The 15,057-nt window shown below is 42.2% G+C and overlaps 2 protein-coding genes across 3 annotated transcripts; both read right to left on the bottom strand.

The window, feature by feature from the left end:
* Positions 1-1,482: 1,482 nt before the first annotated feature.
* Positions 1,483-4,482, bottom strand: tm2d2 (TM2 domain containing 2). The gene is made up of 4 exons (XM_028034601.1): positions 3,958-4,482; positions 3,235-3,322; positions 3,047-3,162; positions 1,483-2,252 (listed from the first exon to the last, which is right to left on the bottom strand). Exons 1-4 carry the CDS (start codon positions 4,470-4,472, stop codon positions 2,039-2,041), a joined length of 933 nt encoding a protein of 310 aa, XP_027890402.1. The 5' UTR covers positions 4,473-4,482; the 3' UTR covers positions 1,483-2,038.
* LOC114155012 (T-box transcription factor TBX2-like) lies at positions 4,480-10,622 on the bottom strand. 2 transcript variants are annotated; one of them, XM_028034600.1, is made up of 8 exons: positions 10,183-10,619; positions 9,724-10,059; positions 9,373-9,640; positions 8,665-8,811; positions 8,235-8,311; positions 7,454-7,542; positions 6,984-7,390; positions 4,480-5,420 (listed from the first exon to the last, which is right to left on the bottom strand). In XM_028034600.1, exons 2-8 carry the CDS (start codon positions 9,993-9,995, stop codon positions 5,184-5,186), a joined length of 1,497 nt encoding a protein of 498 aa, XP_027890401.1. In that variant the 5' UTR covers positions 9,996-10,059; positions 10,183-10,619; the 3' UTR covers positions 4,480-5,183. The 2 variants fall into 2 exon arrangements, with proteins under 2 accessions (XP_027890401.1, XP_027890400.1); XM_028034599.1 differs by having other exon boundaries at positions 6,984-7,542; positions 10,183-10,622.
* Between the last annotated feature and the right edge of the window lie 4,435 nt (positions 10,623-15,057).

Raw genomic sequence — 15,057 nt, 5'->3', positions numbered from 1 at the left:
GGGGGATTGACGCATTTCTAACTGAAAGATTGCTCAGATCTGTGGCTAACGATTGGTCGACTTAGAAAACATTTAGAGAATAAACAGGAGAAGAAAAAGTTTTAAATATTTAATAATGGTCTCCCCTGACACCTAAGCCTCACTGTAGGAAGTCAGGGAAGATGGAGGTTTGTTTGAGATTGGGTTTTTAATGGGATGGAGCTCAGCAGCTGGACACAGCAACACTGCTCTGAAAATCCCGATATTCCTCTATGTATGTTAAAAAACACCCAAACATCACTGTGTCTTGGGGTTTGCACTTTCATTTTTTTCTTGTGTGAGGGGACAGCGATGGTAATCAGTCAAAACACAAAGCATTAAAATACCAAACTGCTGAGATGAGCCTGTTAAAACCAACATGTGAATTATGCAGGCTGTGACCTGGAGAAGCAGCTGAATGTTTCTGGAAAATCACCGCTGAGTGGAAACACATCATCAGGGGGATAGTAGGAGTTTCTAAAGCAGACATGCTCAGCAACACGTCGGTGGCGGTTTGTGACAGAGAGAAAACGAGCTGATTTGTCAGGGTTTGACGAATGAGAGCAGGTGAAAATAAACGGAAACCCATTCCAAGCACAGACCAAACGTCTCCGCTTGTTTGACGGTGAACCTTTAACCTGCGTGTGCACGTCGGTGGAGGAAGGGTGACAAACAAGCCATGATTTGGCATAGAAACCTTCATTTATGCGACGTGACGCCATGAAAGAAACAGTCCACATTTACTTAATCCAAACAAAGCAGATGCGGTGAACATGAGGTCACTGGCTGGGTCAGAGCAGGCAGAACCGCAGCCCGATCCATTTTGACAAATTCAAACTTTCTGTAGTAACCTTAGAAACCAAGAGAGGTTGAGGTTCTAGTCTACCGGGTATACCACAACATGAGAAATTCACCGTTTCAAGCCCACCCACCATTCCTGCGGTATTTATTTATTTTTTTTCTGATCAGAGATTCCTCTGTTTAGCCGCTAGCTATGAACGTTCTATGATGGCCGATTACTCCGGACTCCCAGTCGCCCCGTCTGAAGGCATTAATGTGGGAATACTCCGGCTGTAGTGAGAAGACAGATGGCACCTTTGCGGAATAACGGTGTTCTATGTGCAAAAAGTGTTTAATGACAGCAGCAACCAGAGGAGGCGACACAAGCACCAGGCATCACTATTTGCTAAATTCAAGGTAAAGGTACATTTATGCTGTCTGCAGAGCTAAACACTCTACGAAGGTTGTTTGATTGTTTCACTGGTAAAGTTTAAGTGAAAGCAACCAAGAGTCTACGTAGCTTTACCATACATTTTCGGATAGCCGTATATTGTTGTATAGAAATTTACATTCTATTCTACATATGTCTACATTACTTATGTCGAGCTTATTGTGCGTTTTCTGTATGCCCTGCTGCCCAGGAGTTTCCCAATTCTGGGATCAATAAAATACATCTTATATTAATTAACAGGTGCTTCTGCTACTTTTTATTTACTTATTTTAAGTCCAAGACATAAAAAAGGGTAAAATGAGTAAAAGCAATGTCATGGCAACAGTAGGAATATTTGTTGCTTTTCTGTTCAAATGATACAGCTCTGGGGAGTGAAAACAAACAAAACAATATAGTATATAAAAAGCAACATGTTTGTGGTAAAAGATTTTTTTTTTTTTTACAACTGGTTACAGGCATCACACTTCAGGACACATGGCTCTAAACTACATCCTGATTTCAGGTTGAAATTTACAAACAGAACATTTATGAAGTAGAATAAGAGTCATTTCTGTCCATATTTGTTGTAAATAAATTAGCTTAAATACAAAGAAAATAGACCAAACCATTTTTTTTTGGCTCATCGAGGGTATAATTAACCAATAGTCATGAAAACAGCAACTGCTGCTCCTCTGCAACTCCAAGAGAAAATATCGTCTCTCATCTTGTGGACTCGGTCACTAGAATCCCCCAGAGGCCTCAAAATGAGCCCACACACTCCTCTCCCCCTGCAGGCTGACGCCGCCCGCCTCAGTAGTAGGTGCACCAGTTGCTGTAGTCGCTGGGCATCAGACCGCCGGTGATGAGCAAGATCAGGTCCACGAACCACCAGATTCCCAGGCCTCCCAGGGTGAGCAGCTTCCCCACGGCCGTGCCCGTGTGGCCCAGGCAGAAGCGGTCGACGCCAAAGCAGCCCAGGAAGAAGGAGTACAGCAGCGTGGTGATGAAGTAGTGTCCTGTGTATCTGTGGAGGAAGCAGAAGATGATTTAACAGCAGTGAAATGATGTCTGCTTCACAGGTTAACATGCTGTGGCAGTGCAACAACCTAGGGTAGTTCCAAAAGTGAGTAAACAGTGCCCTCTAGTGGGGAAGTATAAAAAGTGTGTTCAGCCTGCGTTCCATCAACAGCAGCAGTTTGTTGCACTTCGCCTCCTAACTGAGCCATGATCGCCACGGTAACCACAAGAACAAATCAGGACATAAGCAAAGGAAAAGAGACAAGAACAGCTCTGAATCCTCCAACACACGCTTCATGATGGGTGCTGCAATGACAGCGAGGGAACAGCGTGAAAGCTGGAGGAAATCGCTGACGTCATGTGTTTATCCAGGTGAGAGTCAGCCTCAACTCCATGGATAAATACTGACAGGCCTGAAGGACTCCAGCGAACAGAACAGGGCGTGGTCTAGTTGTCAGAATCCAGGTGAACCAGGGGCTTCAGGCCCTGACTGGCTTCTCTACCAGATTGCTGGTATCGGGCTTTTTCTAAACAATTCCAGCAAATCTCATTTTTACAATGCAGGAAGCCAGAGTTGGGGTTAACTAGACGAACCTCTGTTGCAACCTCGTGCGTACGACTACGTGTGTTTTATTGGCGTTAACATTGTCAACGATATCAACAAACCATCGCGACAATGCTTGGATACATTTTTCTCCATAACAACACTTCACACCAAACTCCCCAACAAAGCAAGAGCTTCCCTGTCTGGGAGGAAGTGAACCGGAACACCAGCGCTGAGCCATCTGGGTCGCCTCTTACTTGATGCAAGGCACGTCACCTCGGAGGAACTCCCGGGGGCCGGCACATTCGATGTCGTCCAGGGCGGTGCAGATGACCTGAGTGTGGTTCACTTCCTTCTTCGTCTGCCCCCCCCACTGAACAAGAGCACAACGTGGAGATGAGCTGAGGGTTTAACGACCGAGGCCGTCTCAGAGGACGGTACTGACCCCAACGCAGCCGTGGCCCATCTCCTGGTAGGCGCTGTAGTTTCCTGCATGGTCCACCGGATCCTGGCAGTAGATGAACTCCTCAGGCCTTCAGCACAGGCGCGACGTTAAAGAAAAACCAAGAAAGAGGAAAGATTACACAACATGGAGAGGCAGTGATTCTTTTAGCAAGACGATGCAGTATGAGAGCGTTCGCCATCTTCTCATTCGCTACTTGAGATTTTGAGATGCTGATCGGCTGCTTCTGGTTGTAGAATCACCCTTATTGCCACAGTTACACTGTCCAAAAGGATTTCAGAAAAGCAAAATCCTTCCAGAACCAGGGACTAGTGGTCCAAACATGCAATGATTCAATCAACAAAAAAAAACAAGAAAAATTTGTAAAAGAACCAATCAGAGCTAACATGACACGGCTGCTCCAACATGCTGCCGTCATTCTAGAAGATTTTTCAGTGGGTTACTTTGATCTTTTAAGTTTGGCAAATCAGGTAAGCGGCAGCAGGAAGTACGTCACAGAGACAAAAAATGCTAAAACCTTGAACAAGGAACGTAGCCATTTTCTCTACATTTCCATTTTTTAAAAAAGACTATAATTATTTTACAAATACGTGAACTGGTTTAGGCGCTTGGTTACCATGGAAATAGTCCCAATGTGACAGATTTCCCCTCTGCTCTGAACGTAGCTAGCAAGAGCTAACTATGTTAGCTTCTGGGTTTACTCACAGATGGCTGCAGAGGACGACCGGGGAAGGGGGCCTGTACTCGTACGGCTCCGTGTTGTTCTCCGCCGGGGTTTCATACTTTGTCGTCTCGGGCAGCTCGCTGGAGGGCAGCGAGGAGGCTCCCTGTGTGGGAGAAGCAGCCGGAGCAGCGGTGGAAGCTGCGGCGCTCGAGTTCTGGGAATGAATTCCTTCCAGGCATTGCAACAAAATCGCAGCAAACAGCAGCAGGAACTGTCCGCAGAGCAGGATGTAGCTGACTGAAATCATGACTCCCCTCAGACAGCAGCGGGAATCCACAGAAATTGGCTCCGCATCCTCACAGTGGTACCAAATAGCTGCTCCTTCTTGATTGTTTTTCAGAGATTCTTCTTCTTCTTCCTGTTTTGAGTGTATTGCCTTTTGGACGCGGTTACCGCCACCAACTGGACTGGAGTGTGAAGTAACCAGAGGACATATAAAGCCTTGAGAAGCTAAATACCCTTTGAAAGTTTTCACATTTGGTTTCATAACACACATTACAAAATTCAATGTTACTTACTGCAAGTTCATTTGGTTGGCCAATACGAAGTATTAAAATATTAGAAAGAAATTTAAAATTGTTTTCCAAATAAACATCCTACATACCAGAGCTGGCAGTTATATTCAGCGTATCATTTTCTACCACATTGAGTTCAGGATTATGGTATCAAGAGTTGTTTCCATAGTAATACAGCAGAGCCAATGAAATGAAGTTGTTGTTACTGTTTTCAACCAGAGTGAAATTAGATGTTCAGACGCAGTTCCCACATTTTGCCTTAGTTGATTTAAATAATTAATAAATTATGACATATAACATGTGAGGTATTGTTAGTCATCTTAGATTGCATTTACCCAGATGCTACTAAAAAAACAGGGGACCCTCTTGAACAGTTACTATTTGTGGAGATCAGAGCTAACATGTCCACTGATGCATTTTGTAGGTGGTGCTTTTGTTTGCAAGCAACCCAGATATTTTATTTCAAACTTTTTTTGTTTCTTCTTTAGTTTTTCTTTTTATTGCATCGGAGATCATTTGAAAATCAATCAATGGAAACAACAATTGTGAACATGAAGGAGATTACTGTCATTCAGCTCATGCAGCGTCTAAGAGAACGCCGTTCTTCCATCCTCTGAGTCTACGCTGCAGGTGGCGCGGAGGACTGGGACATCAAATCACGTTTAGTCCCAGCAGATCAGTCGGAATCTGAGTCAGAGTTCTCCCCCTGCTGGTAACTCTGGCTTGTAGGAGGTGACGCTGCTTTCCTTTGATGGGGGAACAGATGAGGATAAAACCGGAGAGGAGAATAAACTCTGTGCAGAACCTCTGGGAGAGGAACTGGGATCCAGTCTGGACTGCGTGACCAGGATCTGGTGCCGGACTGACAAACTCATGGGGGAGTACGGGTAGAAGAGAAAGCCTCCGTATGGTGGGAAGCTCATCACATCCTGCATGGTAGAAGTAAAAAAACAAAAAACATAGTGAAGTGTGGCTTAAAGGCTTTTAATCCATAATTTACAGTTAGATCAGATTAAAACACTGGATAAGGCAAATGTGGGGGGAATTAAACATCAGCTTTAAAAAGTACACATTTCATTTGCAAATTAATAAATTCTAACTTGATTTAGGCTGCTAATCTTACTTAAAAATGACTATAAATTATCTGCAGTTTTTAATCATTATCATTTTTGTTTGTATCCAATTTTAGCCCCAGCGCTAATAATGAAGGTAGAGATGCCTGCTGAGCTGAACAGACTGGGCTGCTGACCAAAGAAAAGGATTCAGTCACCTCCAGTGAGCACATTTCAGAAGGTTATTAAGCTTTTATAACTCGATAATAAACCAATTATTGTTTCAGTTCAAGAATCAAAAATAGATTTATGTTACCTTTCTATTTAGTTCCTCAGAACCCAGGAAAAATAAACCTTAAAACTATTCAACTCCAACGCTTTAAGGGGGGAGCATTATGTAAAGTCTATTTCTTGATCTTTACCTCATTATAATGTTAATCCCTCATCAAAAACATACCTGGAGTGTTGCTTTGATTCTTTCTTGCATATTTGAGAAATCCTTTAATCTCCCATGGCAACCATTCATGGGCGCCTAAACGTTTGATCTCAAAAAGCCCCGCCTTCCTACCCGCAACCCTACCACTTTTCCACTCAGCTCCTCCAGACTAGCGGCAGCAATTATGGAACCCCTGGTGGAGCTGCGCATCTGTTGAGCTCGTCACACGAACTACTACTCAGTCCAAGAACAGTTGTGATGGACATAATGGAGGAGCACTGTTGTGATGACATTCTGAAGGCAGCGTGTCGGAAAGAGGAGGAGCTTCTTAAAGAAGCAGAGGCCCAATTTCAAGGCAAAGTAAAATTTCTTTTAAGTCTTTTTTGGTACGTGTATAATTTTTATAACAATTGAAGTAAACATAGTTGCTTGATAATATATGTGTCTGTGTATTTTTCAGACACATTTATAGCACAATGTGTCTGAAAAATACATAATACTGCCCATTTAAATTACGGTTTTGTAAAACATGCCATAGAATTTTTTACAAATGGCCTTGATTTACTTTTTTATTAGTAAGAGTACAAAAAAGTAATCAGGATACTAGTGTGATAAAAAGTATTCTCTGTCTGAATTTACTTTGCGAGACAAACATTCTCCCTGACCTGACTGAGGTGCGTGGTGTTCGCTGACCAGGCGCCTGAATGTTTACACTACATTTTCATTTCTAAAGGATCCAATAAAGGTGACTGACCCTCCTGAGCCGGTCACCAGACACACAGAGACACAAACCCAGTTCACCTAACAGTCTTGTTTCAGGAAGCCGGAGTACCCGGAGAGAACCGATGTATGCACAGGGAGAACATGCAAATTCTACGCAGACAGACCCCAGGCTGGGATTTGAACCCAGGACCTTCTTGCTCTAGCAACAGTGCTCTGTCAGATAGTGTTTTAGCTAGATTCCTGTCTCCCCCAGTGAAAGCCTTTGGTTGGCCGCCTCGTATCTGGAGCCCTGTGTGCTGCTTGAGGACGACCGACAGCGGCGTCCCAGCAGGCGCTGCCGGTCTGAAACCACACCGCACGCCTCCATCAGCGGCACATCTGTACCAGCTGTTTACTTGTGTCAAATGGAGGAGATGGCCCGAGGCGTTCACATCCAACAGGTGTCGGTTAAAGTCCGGGGAGTAAACACAGCTGGGTGCAAAGCTGCTGCAGAGTGAGCGCTTCCTGCCTGAGTCCTGCGTGCCGTGCGTTACGTCGCTTCTGACTGAGTTTTCTGTTGGGTGGGAGGCCTGCAGAGTCTCTGCTGTGAAGGAAGTCCCCGGCTGGTCTCCATGGTAACTTCTAAACAGCTTCGGTTCGGGACACTCCTCACTGTTAAAGCTTTTGTCGCTGTCACTCGTGTGAGCATCTGGTGGGAACAAAAGGCGCCTGTTAGGGAAAGTCTCACAAACTGACTGAAAGATTTCCGCACCTGAAGACCTGACGTCACCGCAGTGAGCTACCGGAGCACGCTGCCCATCCGCCGCCTCTCTGCACCTTTGTCCAGACTGCTGGAGCTTCCTGATGAAGAAAAGAACCCACAATATTTTCCGTGATATAAAAAGTTAAAGTATTTTAAAATCTGCTATTGGTCAGAGGTTAAACATGGAGCTTACTACCTAAGCACTATCTGCACTTTAAGTAATTCAGTTCACATAATTCCAGAGGGATTTATTTGCAAAAAAAAAAAAAGAACTAAATTAAGCAAACAAAAGAAGAAAATATTTTATTTCCATGAAGGAACATTTTTATTTCCATGAATGAAAAAATTTATACATCTTTTAAAAGAGTAACAGTGCTTTGTAATATTAGTCAAGTAAAAGTACAAAGTATTATGAAGTAAAACTACTCCTAAAAGTATGTTTTCCATTTCTATTTTTTTTTCTATCTGCTGTTTATTATCATTAGCTTTGTAAGCTATGCTGACTGCTTCTTACTGTAAATTATTATCAACTATGTTCAATTAAGTATTGGAAATTCATTATTTACATTATTCCATTAAAATGAAATCGTGCTGCAGAGACTAAAGCTGAATTTTAATATAAGCAAGACCTCACTTCCATATTTTAGGCAAATATAGAAATATTTTTCTATCCATCAGTCTTCAGACTGAGGAACTAAGGAAGGACTGAGGAACCCTCCCAGGTTCATAGGTCAACTCCAGTCTGCGTGTAAATATCTAACGCTGCAGCCGCACTGCATCTCCATCTCACCTCTTCTCTCTCCGTCCGTTCCCCGTATCCCGGAATCCTTTCGCAAAAGGGTTGTTGTCAATTTTCAGCTGTGTGATCTGATCATATGTGAAATGCAGACACGTCTTTAGAAATTATGTAATTATGGTGATTAAGTTGTACAACCAAAATTCCAATGAAGGTGGGGTGTAAAAAAAATGAATAAGAAACAGAATATTATTCAATTGAATTCACTACAAAGACGAGATATTTAATGTTCATTTATTTGGAAATTGATGCCTGCAACGCGTTGCCTCTGACCTTCACCAACAGGCCAGCTGGGGGAAGTGTCTTGCAACAACAACAACTCAGATTCAAACTGGCAACCCACCGATTACAGGACCAGCTCCTGTCACCTAAAAAATTGAACCGATTTCAGCAGAATGAACCGGCTGACGGTTCAGACTCTCACCTTGTCGTTCTGGTACGCCGTCACGGCGATGAACTGCGTCTCAGCGAAAACGTAGGTCCTGAAGGTGCTGCACGGAAGCTTCAGGATGTCATTGGCCTTCACTATGTGGAACCGCGGCTGGTATTTGTGCATCGAGTTCAGAATTGTCTGTGCAAGACGGATGAAGAACAAATCAAATCAGTTCAGTTTTTTGGGGGCCTTTTGTCAGGATCTTTGGTTTTATCAGTTTGTTTTGTTATTATTTGCATTCCTCGGTTTCTTATTTCTATTAGTTCCTCCTTTATCCACTTTTACTCCAGTTCCTTCTCAATAATTCTAGTTATGTTTATTTCTTGTGTCTTAGTCACTCTAGTCTTAATAGGATTCGTATGTCTAGTCGAGGAGAAGCAGCATTCAGCTTCTATGCACCACAAATCTGGAACAAACTTCCAGAAAACTGTAAAACAGCTGACTTCCTTTAAATCTCAGCTGAAAACCCACCGGTTTTGACTTGTATTTGAAGCGTAATCAATTACTGTCAGGATCTGCGGCTTCGGCAGTTCCTCTGGTTTCCTTCTAGGTGGCGTTCGAGAGCTCGCTAGCGTATACACACACCCTCTCCACAGGTGTGTGTATGATAAGCATACGTTACAAATCGGGAACTTCTAAACCTGAAGGGAATATCGACTTCTGTAACTTTTTGTTAAAAGCGCTGAAAGTAAAACTTACAAATCCATGGTTGTCGGAGATGTTGTTGGTCAGTTTCAGCTTGTGGAAGTTCACCGCTTTGGACATCCACTGTTCTCCTGTGGCAGGACTGTCCGGGTGGATGTACATGCGCCTGGGCATCTCCGGGTCCGCCTTCCCGGCCACCGTCCAGCGCGAGTTGTGGAACTTATACCTGCAATCATCCGCGGCCACGATGTCCATCAGCAGGATGTACTTGGCCTTCCTGTTCATGCCCGTACACCTGGCTCTGAGCGGCGGGAACATGCGCCTGCGAGGGCAGAAGAGGAGATTCACCACGAGACATTACACCGCGCTCCGCCCGGCATGCGTAAGCCTGGACTATTTATTTACCTCCCTGATTTAGTGATGACCATCTCCGTGCCGTGTGTGTGGAAATGCTTCCAAAGGTCAGCAGCTTCCAGAGACACCCTGGGCTCCTCCTCAGCTGTGTCAGCGCTGTCCAGGAGTTCAGGCCCGCAGCACGCCAAACCCCGCCGCGGCTCGGGATGGGTCAGCCTTCTGGAGGTCGGAGTGGGAGCGAGCAACAGAGCCGGTTCTGACAGGAGAGTCCCAACTCCCGATGGAAAACTTTGAGCGGCCTCTGGGACGCAAAAGCTGCGCATGTTCTCCAAAAGCAACTTTTACGCACGACTCTGATTGGTTGGAACTTTTACGCAGCATGGAATCCTAAACGGAAAAATGTTTATTTATTTATATATATAATCTTTAAAAGTTAATGTAGAAAGTCCTAAACTAATAATACTAGATAAAACTTGATAATGTCTACTTTGGTCAGTCGCTCCTACTCACAGATCAGTCTGTGCGCCGCGATGCTGTCCTCCCTCCCGTGTCCAGCCTCAGAGTGAATCCCAGCAGTGGGTGTGGTTTCTTCTTAATGCAAATTAAAAGAAAATTGCTTCGTGATATTTCCTCCCACACAACGTGCTGCGTTAGAAACTTTCTCGGCTCGGCGCAGAGGGAATGCCCTCTGCCAGCGGTTGTCCCGACTGGATAGACTCTGGGTTTGGTTACAGGCTTTTAACTGCTCAGTGGTCCGCGGCAGCGCAAGAATGTTCCGGGAACTTTCCGTGATGCGCGTCACTACCAGGCCAGCCGCCCTTAATAAAAGCTACAGGGTCTTGGTGGGTAGGGAGGGGTCACCATGAGGAAATGGCGCGCAGCAAGAAGTCAGCTTAAAATAGTCAATATTTCATTTGATTAAAAAAAACAAACTGTTTGGATGACGTTCTGTGAAGAGGAGGTGTTTCCTGAAATATACTCTACAAAATGAGGGTTACTGTACTTTGCTCTCCTCCTAGATCAAATTTCTTATCACGTTAGTATTGATCCAATACTGACTGCAGTTTTGTATCAATATTATTGATATTTTGGATCCACAAAGAAATGTTCTAGCTAGGATTTAAACCTAGGACCTCTTTGGTACGAGGCAGCGGTTCTAATCGCAAATTCATACAGCTGTGATAGATTTTTATTTGTAATTTATCAATGAATTAAAATAATTGGGTTTATGAAAAACAAACTAACTTTGCAATATTAAGCAACACTTTTAATGAAAATCAATTAAATCTCAGGAGCAAAACTCAGACTTTAAGACTTTATGAAATATAATCTCTTTGTTGACTTTATGAACATTATTGAACCAAAGGGTCAATGTGCTATCTACCTTATAGGTGAAAGGTCAATGTTATCAGAAGAGGAAAATGGTCCTGAATCATGAACAAAAGTCATTAAGAGAACCTCATGCATTTTCACACAGCATCATTTTTTATCATTTCACTGTTTATTCCACTCAGTGGAGGAACTTCAGTGACCTCTGATGAGGATGTCAGAGTTCAAAATGTCCGACTGGGAAGAATTAGGATTAATAATTAAAAAGGTTAGGAGTCCTTTTATGTTTTTTTATATACTCTTATTTTTTTTTATTAATATTGATTGTTCTTTGATGCGAGGAGTTGGACTCATAAAACCAACCTGCCTACCTATCTACCTATCCAGGTCCTTCTTGTTGCTAGGCAGCTGTGCTACCTACTGTGCAGCCCTGGTTCACTAACTTGATTTAAACCTGAGAAAAAAGTCTGGAAAATGAAGTTATGCTAATGGACTGGTCTCCATTATACTGGTCTCCTGGTACGGCAACACAGAGCAGGAGATGCTGGATGAATTTGGCTCAGAGACGATTCAGAATCCATGTTTTAAATAGCTTGGACGTCTTGAATCTTTATACTTCAGTCCAGTACCAGCTCCTATATCAACATCTACAAGTGTCCTCCTTTTGCCCCCTTGGCTGTAAAGCATTGGTATTAGACATAATAATCAGTTTTGTTCATCTTATTAACTGTGCTGTAACAAAACCCCAGAACTGAGCCTCCTGCCTTTGATGAAGCAAAGACTAGGAGAGAAACTGCCCTTTTTCTAAAGTCAGCTAAAACTTGTGTTACTCTGCTGACATCACTGTGAAATTAGGAATCGCCTCACTGTGAAACTTTTGTCACAGACCTTTGAGGCCTCTTTTATCTGGTTTCTAAATCAGCGTACCTATTTTTTTCTTTTTTTTCCAAATGTCATTAAAGATATGCAGCGGGTGGTAAAGTGGGTGATGACTCAGTCTTTTTCTGGCAGGGAAGCGGAGGGGAAATCCCTGCCTGACCGTCAGCCATCTTCAAAGTGCCAGGCGGTAATCTGAGGCAGGCTGGAGAGTCCTGGTAAACAGGACGCCTTGCTGTTATTTGTGGGCTTGGCCCACAGGCTGTCCCCGAGGATCAACCTGCACATCTCCTCTGGGTCGGCGCCCAGTAACACACTCCCTGGTCAAAGCTCCACACGGCTGGGCTGATACGGCGGGGCGTTCAGAGGGACGCCGGTGTGGTGGGAAGGGAAATTCCTTTCACAGAACGGTGGCGCCTGAGCTGGGTGAAAACTTCTACCAGGCAGCAATGGTTTAAAAGCCCAGGCAGATTATTGGTAAAAAAATCCTCTGATTCAAAGACTTCTCTTTTAATTCTAAATTTTTGATGATAGTTAACCAATATTAATTATCATCAATACAGTTTTTGCAGTGTGGTAAAAACAAACCCCTCTGTTCTGTGCTTCATCCAGAGGGTCTGAACCCTCTGAGAAATGATTGCTTCCTGGAGGCGTGGCCTCCGAGGTCTGAAACTTTGTCCACAAGGTATGTAATGTATCAGTTGGACGCTATGAAGCTTAACAGAAATTGTCTGTGGTGTAAGCAACCACCCGGCACTGTGAACAGAGCAGTGCTGACCCAAACCAGATGCCTGTTAGTTTCGATTCAGTATTTGGAAGCGCGACCAACACAGACAGAACAGCTTCGTTCACTTCCTCTGCTGCCATCGCTAAAACTACAGCGAGGAAAATCAGTCTCATCGTTTACAACTTATCCTGTTCTGGTAGAAATTATACTAGCGGAATCCAAGTCAATAGGAGAAATACATGTGCTGTGCTGTGAAGAGAGATGAGAATCAAGCAGCAATGGCCAGGTTATGACTTTTGTGCTGCCCATTAGACACTCAAACTCTCATGTTGTCACTTCCCTATAATAATGACTAAGTCTTTTTAGCCATCTGTTGGCTATTATTTTAGGAAGGTTACAATCTTGTCAGATTACATCCACAAACTTTGATATTTTATTGATTTTTTTTTTTTTTTTTTTACTTTATGTGATGGACAAACACAGAGTGGTCACAAGTCATCTCATCAGTAAACTGAGAACAAGCATATGACTATGTGTATGAATTAATTCAGAAGTGGGTGATAATTGATGCTGCGTGCTTCATAACCAGTCAATCAAACTGCAAAGGGAACAGTGAGTTGAAAGGTCAAAGAAAGAACTACTTGAAACAAAGCGAACTGAAAATGTTTATTTTATTTAAAAGTACATTTTTTGCATTTTTATGTCTGAGACATTTCTGTCCATACAGCTTTGTGTCTGAAAGCATCTAGGATGTTCTTCTATACATATTTAATGGTTTTGAGGTGATTTGACTGTAGGCAGTTCAGCTGAAGGCAACTTGATGTCATGACAGCAAAGAGTACCTAATAAACTGGCCAGTGTGTTTACATAGTGATTTGACAGAACGACCCTGGGTATAAGAAAATACATGAGTAAAAATATTCATGACATCACAATTAAAAAATGGCTCACAGCACATGACCGGGTTCATGTTTTTCCTAATATTAAATATCAGCTCTTTATTTGGTTTTAACATGAAAATGAAACTTTACTTTGACTTTATAATAATATTCTCAAAAACTGTTTTGTTTTACAAGTTTGCAACTTTTTAATGCCAGAAAATATCTTATTTTTTAAATAGTAATTTTCTGCCTTTAATCGTGGATTTCTGTTTTTTGTGTGTGCAAATTTATGACTTTTAAACATCTTTTTTTTTCTTCTAAATATGTATGAATATATATGAAATCTAGAAATTTCTGATATTTATTAATTTACTCCTCGTCTTTATCTTTTCTCCACAATAACCCTGATGGTCGTAGAGGTCTGACTTGGTGACGACACAAACCTTAATTAAAGAGTGGAGTCTATTACATCAGGAGCTTGCAGATGCTTTTGCACATTCCCAATAAATAAAGATTGCTACTTTATATGCCTGTAAAACGCCAAGCTACACTTTTTTTTTTTTTTAATTTAGATCAGGTGTCTGGGTGAAGTCTGCCTGCACAGCAAGCCTAACGCTAACCCAAAGCTTGGGTGAAAAACGTCTAATCTGGGCTGTAAATCAGATTAGATTTACAGCCCTAATCTGTAACAAAGAAAGAGGAAGAGACGGGAGGAAAGACGAGGCTGAAGGCTCCCAGAAATCAATTTAGACACATTAGACCTATTAGCTTATTGAGAGGAGAGACAGATTGAAGGCTGGTTGTTAAACTGTAAAAGTGATGCTCCCACAGGAGGATCACTGTTGTTTTATGCGTTCCAAACATTTGGCTCTCTGCAAGTCGTTGCTGCTGAAAGAGATCTGCGCACCCATCTTGAAAACTTTTTTCTTTTAACTTAAAATGCCTCATGAAATGGGATAATCTTGTCTCGTGATAACAAGGCCAATAATATAATAACTAAAACAATGGTAAAGACACATTAATGTAAAATGGTAATTTACATTAATTACCAGCAGTGCCGCAAAGCAGCTGTTTGTGTCCAAAAAACAGAATATTTAGGAATGACCTTGAATCTCACTTTTTCCATTTTATTGATATTGTATGGATGTTAAGACTCAGGAATGTTATCTGCTATTGCAGTGACTCTGAAAACTGTCATTTTGAACACATGCTTCATTTTGTCATTAAATATGCAAAATTTTTGATTCACAAATGAAAGTTTGCAAACTCGATACCTAATATTATTCTATCAAAACTAACATCTATGTTGAATTGATCAAATGATTAATAATAAAAAGAGCAACACGTTTCTTTCTAATTACAACAAATATTTTTTCTGAAACCTTTGGCTAGATCTCTTTAAATTATTTTTTTGTTTGTTTTTATTTAGTCATTTATGGTGTTTATGTTTTTTTCCTTCTTTGATTTTTTTCCCTAGAGTCATTTATTTAGTATTTTTCCTAAAAGAAATACGCATTTCTACTTATCTTGCTTAAATTTATCTTGCGATTTTTTCACAACAGACTATTTAAA

This window comes from Xiphophorus couchianus, chromosome 12 (genome assembly GCF_001444195.1).
Source record: "Xiphophorus couchianus chromosome 12, X_couchianus-1.0, whole genome shotgun sequence".
Lineage (NCBI taxonomy): Eukaryota > Metazoa > Chordata > Actinopteri > Cyprinodontiformes > Poeciliidae > Xiphophorus > Xiphophorus couchianus.
The sequence above is the reverse complement of the archived record's forward strand: the minus strand, read 5'-3'. Positions and strand labels throughout refer to the sequence as shown.

Coding starts and splice junctions, on each gene's coding strand:
- LOC114155012 (XM_028034599.1), bottom strand. CDS start 9,995: ATGCGCAGCTTTTGCGTCCCAGAGGCCGCTCAAAGTTTTCCATCGGGA. Junction 8,312..8,664: donor CGGCGTACCAGAACGACAAG/GTGAGAGTCTGA, acceptor ACATATGATCAG/ATCACACAGCTGAAAATTGA. Junction 7,543..8,234: donor AACGGACGGAGAGAGAAGAG/GTGAGATGGAGA, acceptor TTTCTTCATCAG/GAAGCTCCAGCAGTCTGGAC.
- tm2d2 (XM_028034601.1), bottom strand. CDS start 4,472: ATGTGTGTTATGAAACCAAATGTGAAAACTTTCAAAGGGTATTTAGCT. Junction 3,323..3,957: donor GTCGTCCTCTGCAGCCATCT/GTGAGTAAACCC, acceptor CCTGTGCTGAAG/GCCTGAGGAGTTCATCTACT. Junction 3,163..3,234: donor TGGGCCACGGCTGCGTTGGG/GTCAGTACCGTC, acceptor GCTCTTGTTCAG/TGGGGGGGGCAGACGAAGAA.